The sequence below is a fragment of the Sitophilus oryzae genome, unplaced genomic scaffold (assembly GCF_002938485.1).
Source record: "Sitophilus oryzae breed Bouriz unplaced genomic scaffold, Soryzae_2.0 scaffold_2017_pilon_pilon, whole genome shotgun sequence".
NCBI classification, from domain to species: Eukaryota; Metazoa; Arthropoda; class Insecta; order Coleoptera; family Curculionidae; genus Sitophilus; species Sitophilus oryzae.
In genome coordinates, this window is record NW_022146744.1 from 250,872 (window position 1) to 266,508 (window position 15,637).

The 15,637-nt window shown below is 33.6% G+C and overlaps 1 protein-coding gene across 1 annotated transcript; it reads left to right on the plus strand.

Annotated features, from left to right (window-relative positions):
* Positions 1-3,438: 3,438 nt before the first annotated feature.
* Positions 3,439-11,000, plus strand: LOC115884143 (lipase member K-like). The gene is made up of 7 exons (XM_030902651.1): positions 3,439-3,665; positions 4,693-4,879; positions 4,927-5,038; positions 7,522-7,768; positions 8,125-8,277; positions 10,414-10,638; positions 10,750-11,000. The coding sequence occupies exons 1-7, from the start codon at positions 3,495-3,497 to the stop codon at positions 10,891-10,893; spliced, it is 1,239 nt and encodes a 412-aa protein (XP_030758511.1). The 5' UTR covers positions 3,439-3,494; the 3' UTR covers positions 10,894-11,000.
* Positions 11,001-15,637: the final 4,637 nt, after the last annotated feature.

Genomic DNA, 15,637 nt, shown 5'->3' on the forward strand with positions numbered 1-15,637 from the left:
GACGCCGTTTTTATTCGATCATACGGTATAATCAGTTAAGAGTCATAAAATATTAAATACTAGAGACTTTTAACCAGTGTGTGAGATGATCAAAATTTTATAATTCAAAATTGTTCATGATTAAACATCAACAAAAAAGTCGTTTAACACATATAGGGCTCTCTCCAGTAAGTATGATTTCAGAGCTTTGTGAAATGCGAAAAAGAATGAAAGCGACTTGATATTCAAAGGCAAAGGATTGTACATTTTTTTGGCATTGTACAGCATTGAGCCTTTAACTAGTTCTGAGCTCGGGGTTGGCAGATAAAGATCGTGCTCAGCCTGGGACACGCTGTAGGCCCTGTGTAATGTTGTTAAAATAAACACAGAGGGGGGGTGTTATGTTTTCAGAGGACAGGTTATATATTTCTTTCGGTGTAGATAAGCCGCGTCTTCCAGGGCGCTTTCCGTTGTTTATCCAAAGCAAACTCTGATTATATGACGGCGCGAACAGATACAATACATATAAATTAGATCTTGTCTGCGGAACTAAAACAAGACCGGCTGAAACTTCGGCAGTACTCGCATAAATCTCTCAAACAGAATTTGCGGTTTTTGTCGAGATTCGAACCTAATACAAATAGACTATGCGATAGACGTTCGAATTCGAAGTTAGAATTAGTTAAGTTCTCCTGTTGTTGCAAATCTTTTGTTACAAGAGCCGCACGGTAAACACTGTAAAAGTATACAGGGTGGCGCACCTCATTCGCCTCGGTTGATTATACGAAAACGGAAAGATGTAGAAACAAAATATTTTATGGGCATATGCGGGAAGGTAATGTGAATCATTTAAAATTATTTTTAAATGTACAGGGTGTGTCAGAACTAAGATCCATACCAAGATCCATCCATCCATCTGTCTGTCTGTCTGTCTGTCTGTCTGTCTGTCTGTCTGTCTGTCTGTCTGTCTGTCTGTCTGTCTGTCTGTCTGTCTGCCTGCCTGCCTGCCTGCCTGCCTGCCTGCCTGCCTGCCTGCCTGCCTGCCTGCCTGCCTGCCTGCCTGCCTGCCTGCCTGCCTGCCTGCCTGCCTGCCTGCCTGCCTGCCTGCCTGCCTGCCTGCCTGCCTGCCTGCCTGCCTGCCTGCCTGCCTGCCTGCCTGCCTGCCTGCCTGCCTGCCTGCCTGCCTGCCTGCCTGCCTGCCTGCCTGCCTGCCTGCCTGCCTGCCTGCCTGCCTGCCTGCCTGCCTGCCTGCCTGCCTGCCTGCCTGCCTGCCTGCCTGCCTGCCTGCCTGCCTGCCTGCCTGCCTGCCTGCCTGCCTGCCTGCCTGCCTGCCTGCCTGCCTGCCTGCCTGTCTGTCTGTCTGTCTGTCTGTCTGTCTGTCTGTCTGTCTGTCTGTCTGTCTGTCTGTCTGTCTGTCTGTCTGTCTGTCTGTCTGTAACACGATAACTCAAAAACCGCTGAACCGATTTTAACCAAATTTGGCACAAAAATACTGTGGCACCCGAGAATCTGGCCATAAGTTTTTGATAGGGTGGGGGATTGGTAAGGGGGTATTGGAGGGGGTTAAAAATTTAAAAAAATCGTAACTCCAAAATTACAGTAGCTAGCGAAACGCGATTTTCAAATTAAGATTAGGAATAATATTTGCAACAAAATTTGTAATAACATCAAAATCAGTCAAAGTCGCAGTTTTTTTGATATTAACATATTTTAGTATGGGCTAGTAGGTTTTTTGAGATATTAACAAACACACACCGGAAAAATCTAGGTATATTATTTTATTAAAGTTAAAAATAAATGCTTTGAATAAACAACCACATATTTGTAAGCCGATTCTTTCTACTTCGATTGAAACGAAGTAGTCACACTAGTTATTTCTAAATTTGGGATATTTGCAAAAGTGTTTGTGCATTTTTTGTCAAATGTATAAAAAGCACCTAACGTCAATTGTTCGAATTTAACCTGTACTGGCTATGTTTTTATGATAACTGACCAGAATTCATTCAAATATCTCTGTTTAGTATTAAACGACATTATGGAGCTGAAGCCTTTAAACAAAGTTTATACAAACGGTGCACGTGGGCATAAAGTCTTTTTAAAACCAACTTGTTGTAGCTCTGTTGTACACCCTGTATGTCACAACTTAAAAGAAATAAGACATTTTCTAATTACCCTTCATTCGTTCTAAGCCTCCAAAATACATCCTGGTTAGTAATTACCCTATATATTTACCTTTCATACTGATGCAGCCCTGCTTGGGCTCCTTTAATCTGACAAATTGGGGATGAACCTACCCCCCTCACTCTTTCTATTCCTGCTTCCTGAAGGGGAGGAATTATTACAGTTCAGGTGAGGAGAGGTAAGGTGGAAGAAGAGGGAGAAGTTTGTAAAGTGATTCCAAAGTGTGAGGAAAGAAGGAGTTCAGAGAACAGATAATGAATGGGATGTTTTTGGGAGTTTCTATACCGAGCAGTTTGAATAAACTGTTTTAAGGTGGCCTAAAATTCTAATTGTATACAGGGTGGTAGAAATTCGAGGTACGAGCATTGGTATCTCGGTAACTGTAATAGTTACGAACATGGTTAAATTAGAGCAAAAGTAGACCAAGATGCCATCAAAAAGTTTTAAAAATTTCAAGGATTGCTGAGTTTTTTGGAAAAAAAAGGATTTTTTGAAAATTAATTTTATTTTTTCCTGTCGTTATTTTTTGGAAAATAAAAAAAGTAATTGCACATTCTCATAGCCACTTCATTAGGGCTATCTGATAGTATTTTTAGATTTTCAAATTAGCTGATAATCTGTGAGATACAGAGGCCGACTTAATTTTTTTAAATACGGACCTGGATTTTTTATTCCAGTTTATGAAAGCACTCGGTATCCTGAGCAATAAAAATAATATAAAATAAATAATAAAAATATAATATAATATAAAAAATCAAATCATTTCCCCGGAAGACGAATTGAAAATGGTAGAGCAGTGTAGTGGCCTGCGAGGTTCCTGGACCTGTGAATGCCAGAGATACGGGCGGTGTTCCAAATTGCAAAATTTTCAACAAGACCCTGTAGCTCAAAAACAAAGAGATCTATAAAAAAATTGTTTACAACATCTTCTGTTTTACAAAAAAGTGGAACAGGTTATCTTCACTAATAACGGAGATACCGTATGATTTCAACTAAAATGGGACACCCTGTACAGTGTGTGGAAAAATATGCTACTAAAAATATAAAGAAAAAAAACGAAATTATAGGTTTCAACCCTCAAATTAAAAAAATTATAATTTTTAAAAAAGAAAAATGGTCTAAAACTATCGCTATTAGTAAAATTAAATTGACTTTATATCGAAATTACCTGAAATAATCTCTCTGATCTATATTTTATGGTTTTAAACATTCAACCATATCAGACTTGTGCCAAAATTATTACCGATTACAAACAACATATATCTATAAAGCTATTAAAATATTACCGACAATTACTTTAAATAGTTTCATTTATTAAAAACAAGTAGATAATTATGCGGTTTTTAATTTTATTTTTCTTCAAACTATTTGCACTAATACGCGAAAATGTCGTTGTGGTAACATCTAGGCAACCTACAACTGTTTGCGATACTCGGGAGGCTTATTTTGATCATCCAGAAACAAATAAGAATTGTCGAATTGACAAAGACCTTAATGTTTCAGTAGTAAGTACTTTAGAAATATTGTTTTTTCCATAGCTACTGTTAAAATTGTCTTATATCTATCAAAAAGAGTAGATAAAATAGTACTTTAACCGCAAAAACTTTATTTCTTCTCGCACGTTTTTTAATTGCTTCCATTTTTGAAAATTTTTGTATTCCTTTTCATAAGTTATTCGGGATTTAAATGAAAGTAGTTTGGATATGGCGTTTGTCGCCTCAGCCTGAATATCTGTTGGTAATTTACTTATTTCGTTATTTGAGTTTGAAAATATTGACTCAAAACTGACAACTAAAGAGACAGCTTTATTTATTTGTCAAATTACATAGAAACCGACGCCAACCCAGCACAAGACTGTGAAATTTATACAAGGCGATAAAATTGTATTTTATCACTTGTAAAATAATAACTATTAACCCTTTGTATGTATTCTTTAATTCACATGTGCCTCGTTTATTCTTTAACTACGAGCCCTAACAACTAAAAATTGGGACAAACAAAATTTCATTGAAAATATTAATTTACACAAACTTAATTAATAATTTTAAGAACTACATTAACAATATACGAGTAATAAAATGTACCGAAAATCAATTAATGTATGGGGTGTTTCATTACAAAAAACACAACTTTGATTCATAACTTTTTTGGGAATACCCTGTAGAACTCCAAAAATTTTTATAAAGTGCTTTGCTCTCAAAATCTCTTTTCGATATAAACTACCGTTCTCCTTTGGATTCTCCGCGTCGTATTAGAAGCGCCACCCTGTATGTATGATTCCCTTTCCGAACTCAACGATATGTACCGTATGATCGAAAAAAAAAACGGCGTCAGCGATGGCTATGAAATGAAAATCGCTATCATTTTATATGTACATTTTTATATGGAAAAGGGATTGTTCGTCATTTCCCAGCCAACTGGACGCCGTTTTTTTTTCGATCATACGGTATTTTAAAGGGTATTAAGTATCTGAGATCTTCCAGAGAGTGTATTTAGTGTCCCGATTTCTATTTGTTATTATATGTTATTTAGAGTGAAATAGCCAGGAACCATGGTTTTATTCTGGAAAAACACACAGTAGAAACAGACGACCTGTACCAATTAAGCACCTATAGATTAAAGAAAATAGACAAAGATTATGGAAACAAAACTATTTTTCTTCAACATGGTTTGATGGCAGATTTTACTAGTTTTATAATTAATGGCAACAATTCTATAGGTAAAAAAATAAAACAATATTGAAAAAGAGTAAACAATTTTTTTCAGCTTTCTTTTTTGGAAATCTTGACTATGATGTATGGCTAGGAAACTACAGAGATACTGAGTATTGCGGTCACAAGTACTTGAAACGATCTGATCCAAAATATTGGGAATTTAGGTATAATTTTTCTTGATTGCTACAAAGCTTGTCATCCCAAGCAGTATTTGGACGTCGGGACAACGTTGTGTCACGCGACCAAACGTCGGGGCGCAACGTCGGCACAACCTCGTGCCAACCCTAGTCTGCACTAGTTTGGAGAATAATTTTTGGGTCGAAACGACGTTGGATACCGACGTTGGCTAGAAGCCGAATTTAGTACAAACTGCAACGTTGTTTAAAATCCTAATTCATAGAAATACAAAACTAATATGGCGTCTAAGTCGCGTTTTATCCTAAATTGGGATAATTATAGTAAAAATATTATTTTTATGATTTAGTTAGAGACATATGTCAGATGGCAGTGAAGGAAAACAAAACAAAAGTATTTAAGTGTGGAGGATGTTTGAAGATCATAATTATTGAAACACTTTAACCGACTCTGTAACTCGTTACCCAAGGTAAAAAGTTAAACGCAAACAACTTTATTGATAAATGTATTGTTTCTACTTTAAAAAATACTAATGGGCCTTGAAATTAAAGAAGTTTTAAAAATTTTCTTGAATTTTTTTTTTAGTAAAATGAGAATAATTTATTCGCATTCGAAAAAATTGTTTCCGCGTATTTTTTAGGGTCAAATATTTCAAGTTAATGTATTCAAAAAGCAGGAATTGCTATTTTAAGAACGAAACATTTTCTTATTTAACAACATGGCGGCTTTAACTTTGTTGTTTTGGAGATTAAGATGGAGTAGTTCGAGTAGTCGCATACTGGACTAATAAAGTCGCAGTTCGGCCTTAACAGGTAGTATACTAGTCGCAAGATTGCCTAATTTAGTCATTCTAGAGTCTAGCTTGTGCCGCCCTCTATAATCTAAATAAACGAGGAAGTGTCGGTAATATATGTCGATGTATATTTAAATTTAGTTTTATATGTACCTTTCTTATGTCCCATTTTAATTAAGTTTTTTTTTTATAAAAACAAAAACAGCACTGAACTGTCTGACTGAACAGAACAATGAATTGAAAATTTAAGATTTAAGGTTATGGTTCAATACAGTTGCAAAAAGGTAGTGACTCTACGTCCTACCAACGTAAGAATAAGGAAATCTAAACAACGTTGGAATTAGTAAAACAGACGACGTTTGCATAACGTTGGAATAGGTCCTGAAACTGACGTCGGAAAACTCTATATTATCCAACGTTGTAACTACGTTGTCCAAATCACCTAAAGATCACTTAAGCAAAAAAGGTTACAAGACAACGTTTATTCGACGTCGCAGAAGCTTCTACTTTGCTGTAGTACTAGTCCAACGTCGGCACAACGTTATAAAAACGTTTAAATTTATTTTAATACCCAAGGTAGGGAGCTAACTATTTTTTGTAACTAATCCAACGTTGTGTTTAGTAAACATGTGGTCGCAAGTCGTGAAAATGCTACTTGGGATTTCTATGAGCTTTACTACATTATTCTAAATATTGTAGGCTTGTAGCTAACTCACATATTTCACTTTAACACCGCTGTGTTGATCCAACGGAGACCAATTTGTCAATGGTCTTTTACTAGTAAAGGAAATTTGCCTAACCGTGCTTAAAAAATGGTTAACATTTGAGGAGGTGTATCTCATCCCTTCGTCAGTAGCAAAAAAAACAAAGAAAAACTATTTAAAATATCTAATTACACCTATTTAGAGATAAGATATAAGTTGAATCAACGCCAGTGGTATTTACAAAAAATAACTTTGTATGCACAGGGTGGGTCAAATTCGACGCTTTTCTATAGGAGATAGACAAAAACTAATATCGATGTCTGGAGCTCAATTTTTGCCAAAAACATGATGGTGAAAACCGCATATCGATATCTGTTACCGTTTCGGAGTTCCGCGGTGTTTTCCAAAAATATGCATTTTTAACAAATCGCTGTAACTTTTTTGCTATGGAAAATGTTGTATTTTTATAAAAACATTTCCAAAGCACCTTTTTACGTAGAATTTAATGGTTTAAGTATAATTTTTTTAAAATTAATAATTTAAGAATTATCAACAGAAAATTTGATTTTTTTATAAGGGACCCCCTGTATATTTTTAATTTATCGAAAAGAATTCTTTTCAAAAATATAACACACTTCATATTTTGCTCGATTCCTCTTCGAGATATAGAGTAAATAAAAATTCACCCTCTTTAAATAAGTAGGCACCGGCTGTAATGCAAAAAAATTCTAGTTGTGAGCATCAATTAAAACGAAAATAATATTTGTTATGAGAGATGCAGAATTTTATAGCAATTTAAAATATATTTAACCAACATGCACATTTTTGAAAAACACCCCGTAACTCCGAAACGGTAGCAGATATTGATGTGCGGTTTTCACCATCATGTTTTTGATGAAAATTGAGCTCCAGACACCCATATTAGTTTTCGTCTATCTCCTATAGAAAAGGGTGTTTCCATTTAAAAGCGTCGAATTTGACCCACCCTGTACTGGCTTAAAATCATTATTTTTAGTTTTGATGAAAACGGTTTTTATGATCTATCAGCTAACTTCAAATATATCTACCAGAAAGTTAACAAGAAAATAATCTATATTGGACACTCTATGGGAGGCACAGGCATGGGCGTATACGCATCATCAAAAAACAAAGAGGCGCAACAATTCATAGAACAAGCCATTGTAGTATGCCCTATTTTTCATATCAAGCATAGAAAACTATCCCTCTTTTCAGAGCTATCTCCATTTACGATGTTGGGAGTGGTAAGAATCAAAATTAAATCAAACCTATGAAAAAAAAAGCATTAAAAAATTAAATAAAAACCAAGGTCTGTATTTAAGAAAGTAAAATTGATAAGTTGGTAGAAGTAAATTCAATTCTTATTAATTTTTAAAAAACTTACCATAAAAAACATTTTTTTCCACTGCCTAGGTATATTTTGTTTAAACTCCAGTGGTATCATACACCATAACAATTATTGTCGAAACAATCATTTTTGATGCATGATTTTTCTGCATACTGAAAATGAAAAAAAGAGTAAATTTAACACTAAAATAGTTTCAAATTTATTTACATATAAAGAGCAATTGTATTATTAATTTAAACAATTTTTTTACAGGAACTGTCAAAATTAGCTAATTATCGAGTACTAGTGCCAGAAGATAGTGTGCCATACCGTTTTATCACTGATTTTTGTATGTCTTCACTAAACATTTTGAGATTGTGCCTATTGATGTCTGGCATAGGATCTGGACCCATAAAATTCGATGCAGTCAGTATATTTTATTGAATACAATCATAAAATTATAATTAATAATCCTACTATCAGTATTAGGCATATTAAACAATGATGATATTTTCTGTACACTTCTGCAAAAAGATTGCCGGTTTTCAGTCATTTTAAAAAACGCCAAACCGAGAATCGAAGCCAGGCAGATTAAAAAACGATCAAAGTTTAGTCAGCTATGAGCATAAGCATATTGAATAATTCACGCTTTAATAAAAATACCCCATATTTTCCTATACAAAAACAATAATTATTTATGTCAAAATTTTATTATGTTTAAACGAAAACAATCTTAATTTTAAATACAAGATATACTAAAACCTTAATATTAATATCTCGTTTAACCCTGCGGACGGGGCGCCCAAGTGTAGCTCATGAGCCGGGGCGCCGGGTCTCTGAGACCCATCGTCAAATATCGCGTTTTTTTGGGAAAAAAATTAAAACACTATATTTTAATTGAAAAAATATACCTTAGTTTATTCAAATATTATAATAGAAACACGATTTAAATATACATAGACAAATTTTATCTTGTTCTAAAATTTGCTGTCAAAAAATATACCATTTTCTAAAACCTAGGAAACAACTGGTAAATAGGTAAACAAAATAAGATTTTCTAGTGAATCATTATAAAAATATTATAGAACAATAGTTTTTATTGATTTATGGCAATTTCTGAGCACTCAGGACACCAAGCTTCCATGTGAGAGAGACAAACAAATTTTTTACATTTTTTGCAAAAATATTTGGTTTTTGAATCCTTTTGCAAAACAGCATCTTCTTCTGGTACCTGGTGGATTTCTTCATTTTTCATATTTTCTTGTGTTCCAGCGACTTCTTGTCTTCTTTCTTTCACCGACCTTGGCACATTTGTTTCATAGTGCGGGCGTTCCTCTTCTCTCTCGCGCATAATTTTTCGCTAATCCAGAAATATAGTGATTTGTGTTCTCCCCTATAATGTTGAGCATTTCAGTAGTAAAAAATAACGACCAATATTCATCGGGTGTTTTGGCGTTTTTCCCACAGTTTCTGACGCCTGGTAATCGCACAATAATATTTTCCCTTCTCGTTCTTACTGTTTTGTTTGGGCAATGTTTATGCCACCGCGTTGTGCCATCTTTTCCAATGAAAGTTGGAATTCTTGCTAATTTTGCAAGGGGTACATCGTCGTCACTGCTATCAGAACACTCTTGTTCGGATTCGCTATCAGTGCTTCGAGTTTCAACATGATTTTCCTGAAACACCAACTCCTCTTCTTCATCATACGGCTCTTCCTCTGATGCAACTTCCTCCCATAAACGACAAAGTTTTTCTTGCTCTTCTTCATAATAATTAGACATTGTTGCTAAATAAAACAAATCCTATTTATAAAATTTATACAATATAAGTGACATTTACCCTAACTTACCAAAGAAAAATATATCCAGCCAGTTGTAGAAAAAATACACTGAGCCGGGGCGCTGGGTCTCACAGACCAAAATCAAAATAATTCAGAAACTAAAATACTTGCTCATCCACGAATTACTGTGCACGTACTGAGTCTAAGCATAAACAGGTAGATAGATCGCCAGGCAATTACGACGATTTTCCGAAAATTGCGGATAGGTTTTCGGAGCGCCGGGTCTCAGAGACTAGGCGCCCCGGCCGGAAGGTTAATTATTATTATACTCTGTAATTCGATTCTGTGTACAGTGCTGTTTTTCTGTGGAACTTTGCTCTCTTTTAGAATAAAATGAATTTAGATTTTCATTATAATCATCCTCAACCATACTCTATTTAACAGAATTATCACTTTTTGTGCCATTATTTCCAAATTTTGAAAGAGAAGTTCAAGAAACGTCGTTGGATAAATTTAGGTTAGTTATACCAATCCCGCGTAAAATGTTTAGTACAATCTGACTAGTTTTCATTAGGCATTTTGCAAACCGACTGAAAATAGATAGACTCTTTGTAAATATCCTTTTTTTGTTAAAACTCCGGCCTTTTATAATATGCCTAGTCTTTATGTCAAATGCCGAGATTTTGATACGTCTGCGACATAAATATACATTCTTCATCTTTAATCAACATAAAGACTCACTGTTAATTATTGGAACAAATATATTTATCTTATTATTTCAGGATAGAATCCCTTTTGTTCTAAAAGCGTTAAAGAATGGTAATTACAAATCCATAACGCAATATGTTCAGTATGGACGTTCAGGAGAATTCCGAAAATTTGATCACGGCAAAAAGAAAAATATGGCTCTCTATAATTCAACTGTTCCACCACCATATAACCTGTCTAATATACTGATTCCTATGACGCTAATATATGGTCAAACAGATAATATGGCTAACAAAGAGGTGCAGATTTTAAAAACATGTTAATATTATTTTTGGAAAATATTTAAGGATTTTTTCGATGTACTTATGGATCTACCTGTATAATTATTGGCGTTTTGTTACTTTTTCTAGGATGTTATATACGACTACAACAATTTTAAGAAGGATAATTGGGAAATCTATGGTATTCCATACAATCATATTGATCTCCTGGTTAGTAGGAACGTTGTTGACCAGTTTTACCCTTTGCTGTTGAACTCTGTCAAAAGGATATGAGAAAAATGATAATATTCATTTTTATTAATATAAATATTATGTAAAAAACCTGTTAAAAATGGATTTTAAATTGTAACCTTACAATAGAGAATTATAAACTTTTACTACAATGCAATCAAGGCTTTTCTTTCTACCTTCAAATGTCACTTTTGACATAGAATTCAAAATAGTGTTAAAATCTTTGAATAAAGAGATAAAGGAAGGAATAATGATATCCATGTATCCATGCATGGTCGAGGGAAAGAGGATTCTAGGGTGGGGATCATTGACAGTTCTGTTTGACGATTCACTTGACACATTTGAATGTGATTTGAAATTTTGTGGATTGGAAGCGTTTTTGGAGTATGGTTTATAATACAAACTATCATTATTTCGGTTAGTTCTATCGAGATACCTGCAGTTATTCTAGTAAAATCTGAATCACCCTGTATATACATACTTGTAGTAAACCGATCATTTATGAAATTCACTTAAAATTAACTAATTATATATTTTTTCTTGCATTTTTGCTTTTATTTTCTACTTGTTAACAGATTAGATGTCAAAGAATTTAAATATATCAATTTGACTTAGCTGCTTCAGTGGCGTATCGGATGTTTGTGTTAATAAATAATTATTATAACTTATCTATTTTTATTAGAATTATATATTTCTGTAACTATTTTAATAACTACCAACATTTATTGACAACGTAAAATAAAACAAAGAATTATTGAGTCTACCCTACATCATATTTTTACACGTTTTGAATAAAATTAGAATGGCACTGATAAACCGGAAGTCGGCCATTTTTGATCCCCTTCGCGTTCGAAGTTTTTTGATATACTCCTTCCTTAGTGTTTCAATTCAACCACACTTACTAATATCTACATTAAGTAGACTATCTAATTGGACTATTATAATCTCTAGATATTACAAATATAAAAAATAGAATTAATTTTTAATTAAAATAGACTGCTTTGATTTCCTTTGGTTATTTGAAGCACGACGTAGACCTCGATATTTTCAACTAAAATCTGATAATAATTAAACGATATTTTTGTATAATGTGCGTGAAAAAACGGAATATTTAAATGAAGCGTTCCAGTATTAGTTATATTTAAAAAAATCGAAGAAAAATTAAATTTAACATAGTATTTTTTTCTACTGCCAAATGACAATAATAGATCCTTCAGCCCTTTTTTAAATATGGATTTATAATCACTTCTTCAATCATTTTAAAGCTTGGAACACTTTGACCTGGTCCAGCCATGGTAAAATTTAGGTTTTTGGTGAGGTTGTCTCCTCTTGGTCTGGGTGGTTATTTTTTTAAGCCAATTTTCTATCGAATAAAGTATAAAAATGTAGAGGGTTCTATTCAAAAATCAAAAGTTGTAGTCATTTCCGGTGAAACAGGAAGTGACCGAAAACAATTGAGGTGCCAAATTGCAAATTTAAAAAAAAATGGCCTAATGACATATATTAATAATGGGACCCTGAAATCTACATAAACATACTCCCAAACTGCAGTAAAAGTCGCCTATTCCTATATGTATAAAATTTATTACAAATTACGTTACTGCAGCAAAATCTGTCTTATCCACTTATATTTGCTTTTTATTGTTACAAATCCCGCATTTTTTCATAAGCTTTTTACACAAGTATTAATATTATACTGACGTCTTTTCAAATCCTGACTTAATTTGAATAAAATAGTATATTTAATAAATCAAGTCAGGATGCAAATACTGAGTGCTCGAATAAAAACGGCGTCCAGTTGGCTGGGAAGTGACGATCGATGGCATTTCAAATTTACATAATTCCATTCAAATTTACATATAAAATGACAGCGTTCTTCATTTCATAGCCAATATGCATCATACTGCAACAAAACCCACCTTGTTTTTTCTTTTTGAAAATTAAATATTAATTTTTATTTCTAGAAAAACGAGATACAAAAATGTTGTATCAAAAAAGTGCTATAACCCTAGATCATAAATATATACTTACGTGGATCAAAGACGTGGATAAGTAAATCACTATGGAAACGGTCGTAAACATATCAACGACTTCCATTTATCCTCTTTTTTTGTTGCACACGCGGTGCTTCTACTCCATTCTACTCTATCTATCCTTGTCGAGGACCTATCGGCCACGCGCCAAATTTGAACATTAATTTTCAAAATTTAATTTGTAAAACGCATATATTTGAACAATAAATTGAATGTTTACTGTCACAAAAATTGAATTATATAAAAATACATTTACCCACTCCGTACGAATATCAATATTCCTAGGAAATGTAACCGGAAAGTATGCATGCGGTTTAATATAAATAAAAGAACAACTGAACGCTTTAGTTGCCTATGAAAAGATAATTCGGGGACATTTATATTAGAACTTCCACGCACCAAACACTTTCTAGTCATTTTCACGAGTATTTAGAAAGTTCAACGAAAACAAAAATCGAAATATAATTGCACAAACTTAAAATTAACTTCTCACTGAACACACTTTTGCATCCTTGGCTATATAAAAGCGGTCAATAAAAGAATAATTAATACAATTTAAAAAATAAAAAACGCAAAAAAAAGCGTCGTTACACGATGGAAATAAGATTATGACATATGATTATGACAAGATTATGACGATATTATGATGAAAAGTTGGTTTCCATAACAATGTATAATTTGTACTTTCTAAACCGTATAAAATTGTGATTATTTTGGGAAATACGGACAACTTTTAATGCGCATGGCGCAATGTAAGGTCCTCGGAAAAGACAAACTTATTGAACGTTTCATAAGTGCAATAAAGAAGGTTTGAAAATGGCATGTTGTGATGTTGGAGACACATTTTTTAATGACAAACATATGGCGTTGATTTATCCATGTAAGTATATTATGATCTAGGGCTAAAACAAGTTTTGCTTATTATATCGAAACAGCAGCTTCTGAGGTCCTGGGTACAATCGACAATAATGAAAGGAAAAGAAGCCTTACTGGTGGGACACGGATATACAGGATATTATAGAGGATAAAAGACGCAAATATACAAAATACTTGAGCACCAAGAAGATCGAAGACAAACTAATATATAAAAAAGCCCAAGCTAAAGTACGAAGAGAAATATGCCAGAAGAAAAATCTGAGATGGGAAAAGAAATGTAATCAACTAAACACATATATAGGAGGTAGAAGAAGCACAGAAAGTTGGAAATTTATAAAAAATGTCAGAAAGGGAAAAGGCAAAGAAATCATCTCCCCGATTATACCACAAAAATGGGAAGAATACATGGAAAATCTTATGACGGAAAATAGAGTCGAATTTATGGACTGCCCTGACGTGACGACAAATATAAGAAACATGGGATCACCGATTAGAATATCAATGGACGAAGTAATTAAGGCATGTACCTCATTAAAAAACCGTAAAGCACCCGGACCGGGAAATATACCGGCAGAGTTAATTAAATCAGGACCGAAAAAACTGTACGAACATTTAAGGAAAATATTCCAGGACTGCATAAACGGAACGGATGTACCACAAGAATGGAATGAGGCTTACCTATCAACTATATACAAAAAGGGAGATCGTACTAAGTGCGAAAACTACAGGGGAATATCAGTAACAGTCACCGTGAGTCGAATATATGGAAAAATTTTGAGAAATAGGATCGAAAACGAATACCAAGAAATAGAAGCCGAAGAACAAGCAGGATTTAGAGCCGGAAGATCGACGGTGGATCACTTATTTACAGTCACTCAAGTAATAAGTAAAAAGAGCAATCTAAACCAAGAGTTACATCTTGTGTTCGTGGACCTGCAGAAGGCATACGACAGCGTTCCCCTTGTGAGACTTTGGGAAGCTATGGAAAAAACCAATATAAATGTAGAGCTAATAAAAGCAGTAAAATCATAATATAAACAAACAAAAACTAGAATAAAAGTCTGTGACGACTTTTTCTGTCATCACTCAAACAGAAAGAAAAAGGTATCCGTTGCTCAGGGTTAGAGGAGAGCTGGGTTCGTAGGTAAGGCTTGTGACCTGTGGTGACTTAATAATGTTGTTAAATAATAAAATAAAAGTAATAATGTATAGGCTGCAAAGATTCTAAAATTGATGTTAAGTATTCAAATAGTAATGGTCAAAGACAGTAAAAAGGGCGCCACTTACTTTGAGTATGAAAAGGTAAAGTAAGAAACCAGTAAGAAAATTTGATCATGAAATAGCTAAAATAAAATAATCAACAGCAATAAGGGTCTATTATGTTCATCAAGAATAAAAGTCAGATATAACTATCCTACGTTGAACATTTATTTAAAAACGAACACAATTATCAATCAGTTTAAACCCAGTTTCAATTATCCCAATGAAATCGTTAGTTGCTTTAAGTAAACTCAAATTTAGTTAAAGTTCTCTTCAGTATACTATACTACGTAATATATAAACAGGTGAAATTTATGTAAGTACCAATACGATGATGTTTCGAAACAAATCGTGTACAATAACCTTCAAAAATGAATCCGTGTTAGCGATTCTCACATAAAAGATCATACTGAAGTAAAACGTACCGTTAAGGACAAAGCATGACTTATAATGTTAACTAAAAGGTAAATTTTGACTATAATATATGGAATAAATGACATCAATTTACAGAGATATTCAAAATATTATCTCAAAGTAAAAAAAATTTAGGGAATACCTTGTGTGTTGAACTTAGAACTTATCTGTATTTTTTTTTTATTTTGTGACGTAGTGAACAG

Excerpts from the sequence above, each read along its gene's own strand:
- LOC115884143 (XM_030902651.1), top strand. The coding sequence starts at position 3,495 with ATGCGGTTTTTAATTTTATTTTTCTTCAAACTATTTGCACTAATACGC. Across the intron at positions 5,039-7,521 it reads CCAAAATATTGGGAATTTAG|TTTTGATGAAAACGGTTTTT; the intron begins GTATAATTTTTC and ends CATTATTTTTAG. Across the intron at positions 10,639-10,749 it reads ATAATATGGCTAACAAAGAG|GATGTTATATACGACTACAA; the intron begins GTGCAGATTTTA and ends TACTTTTTCTAG.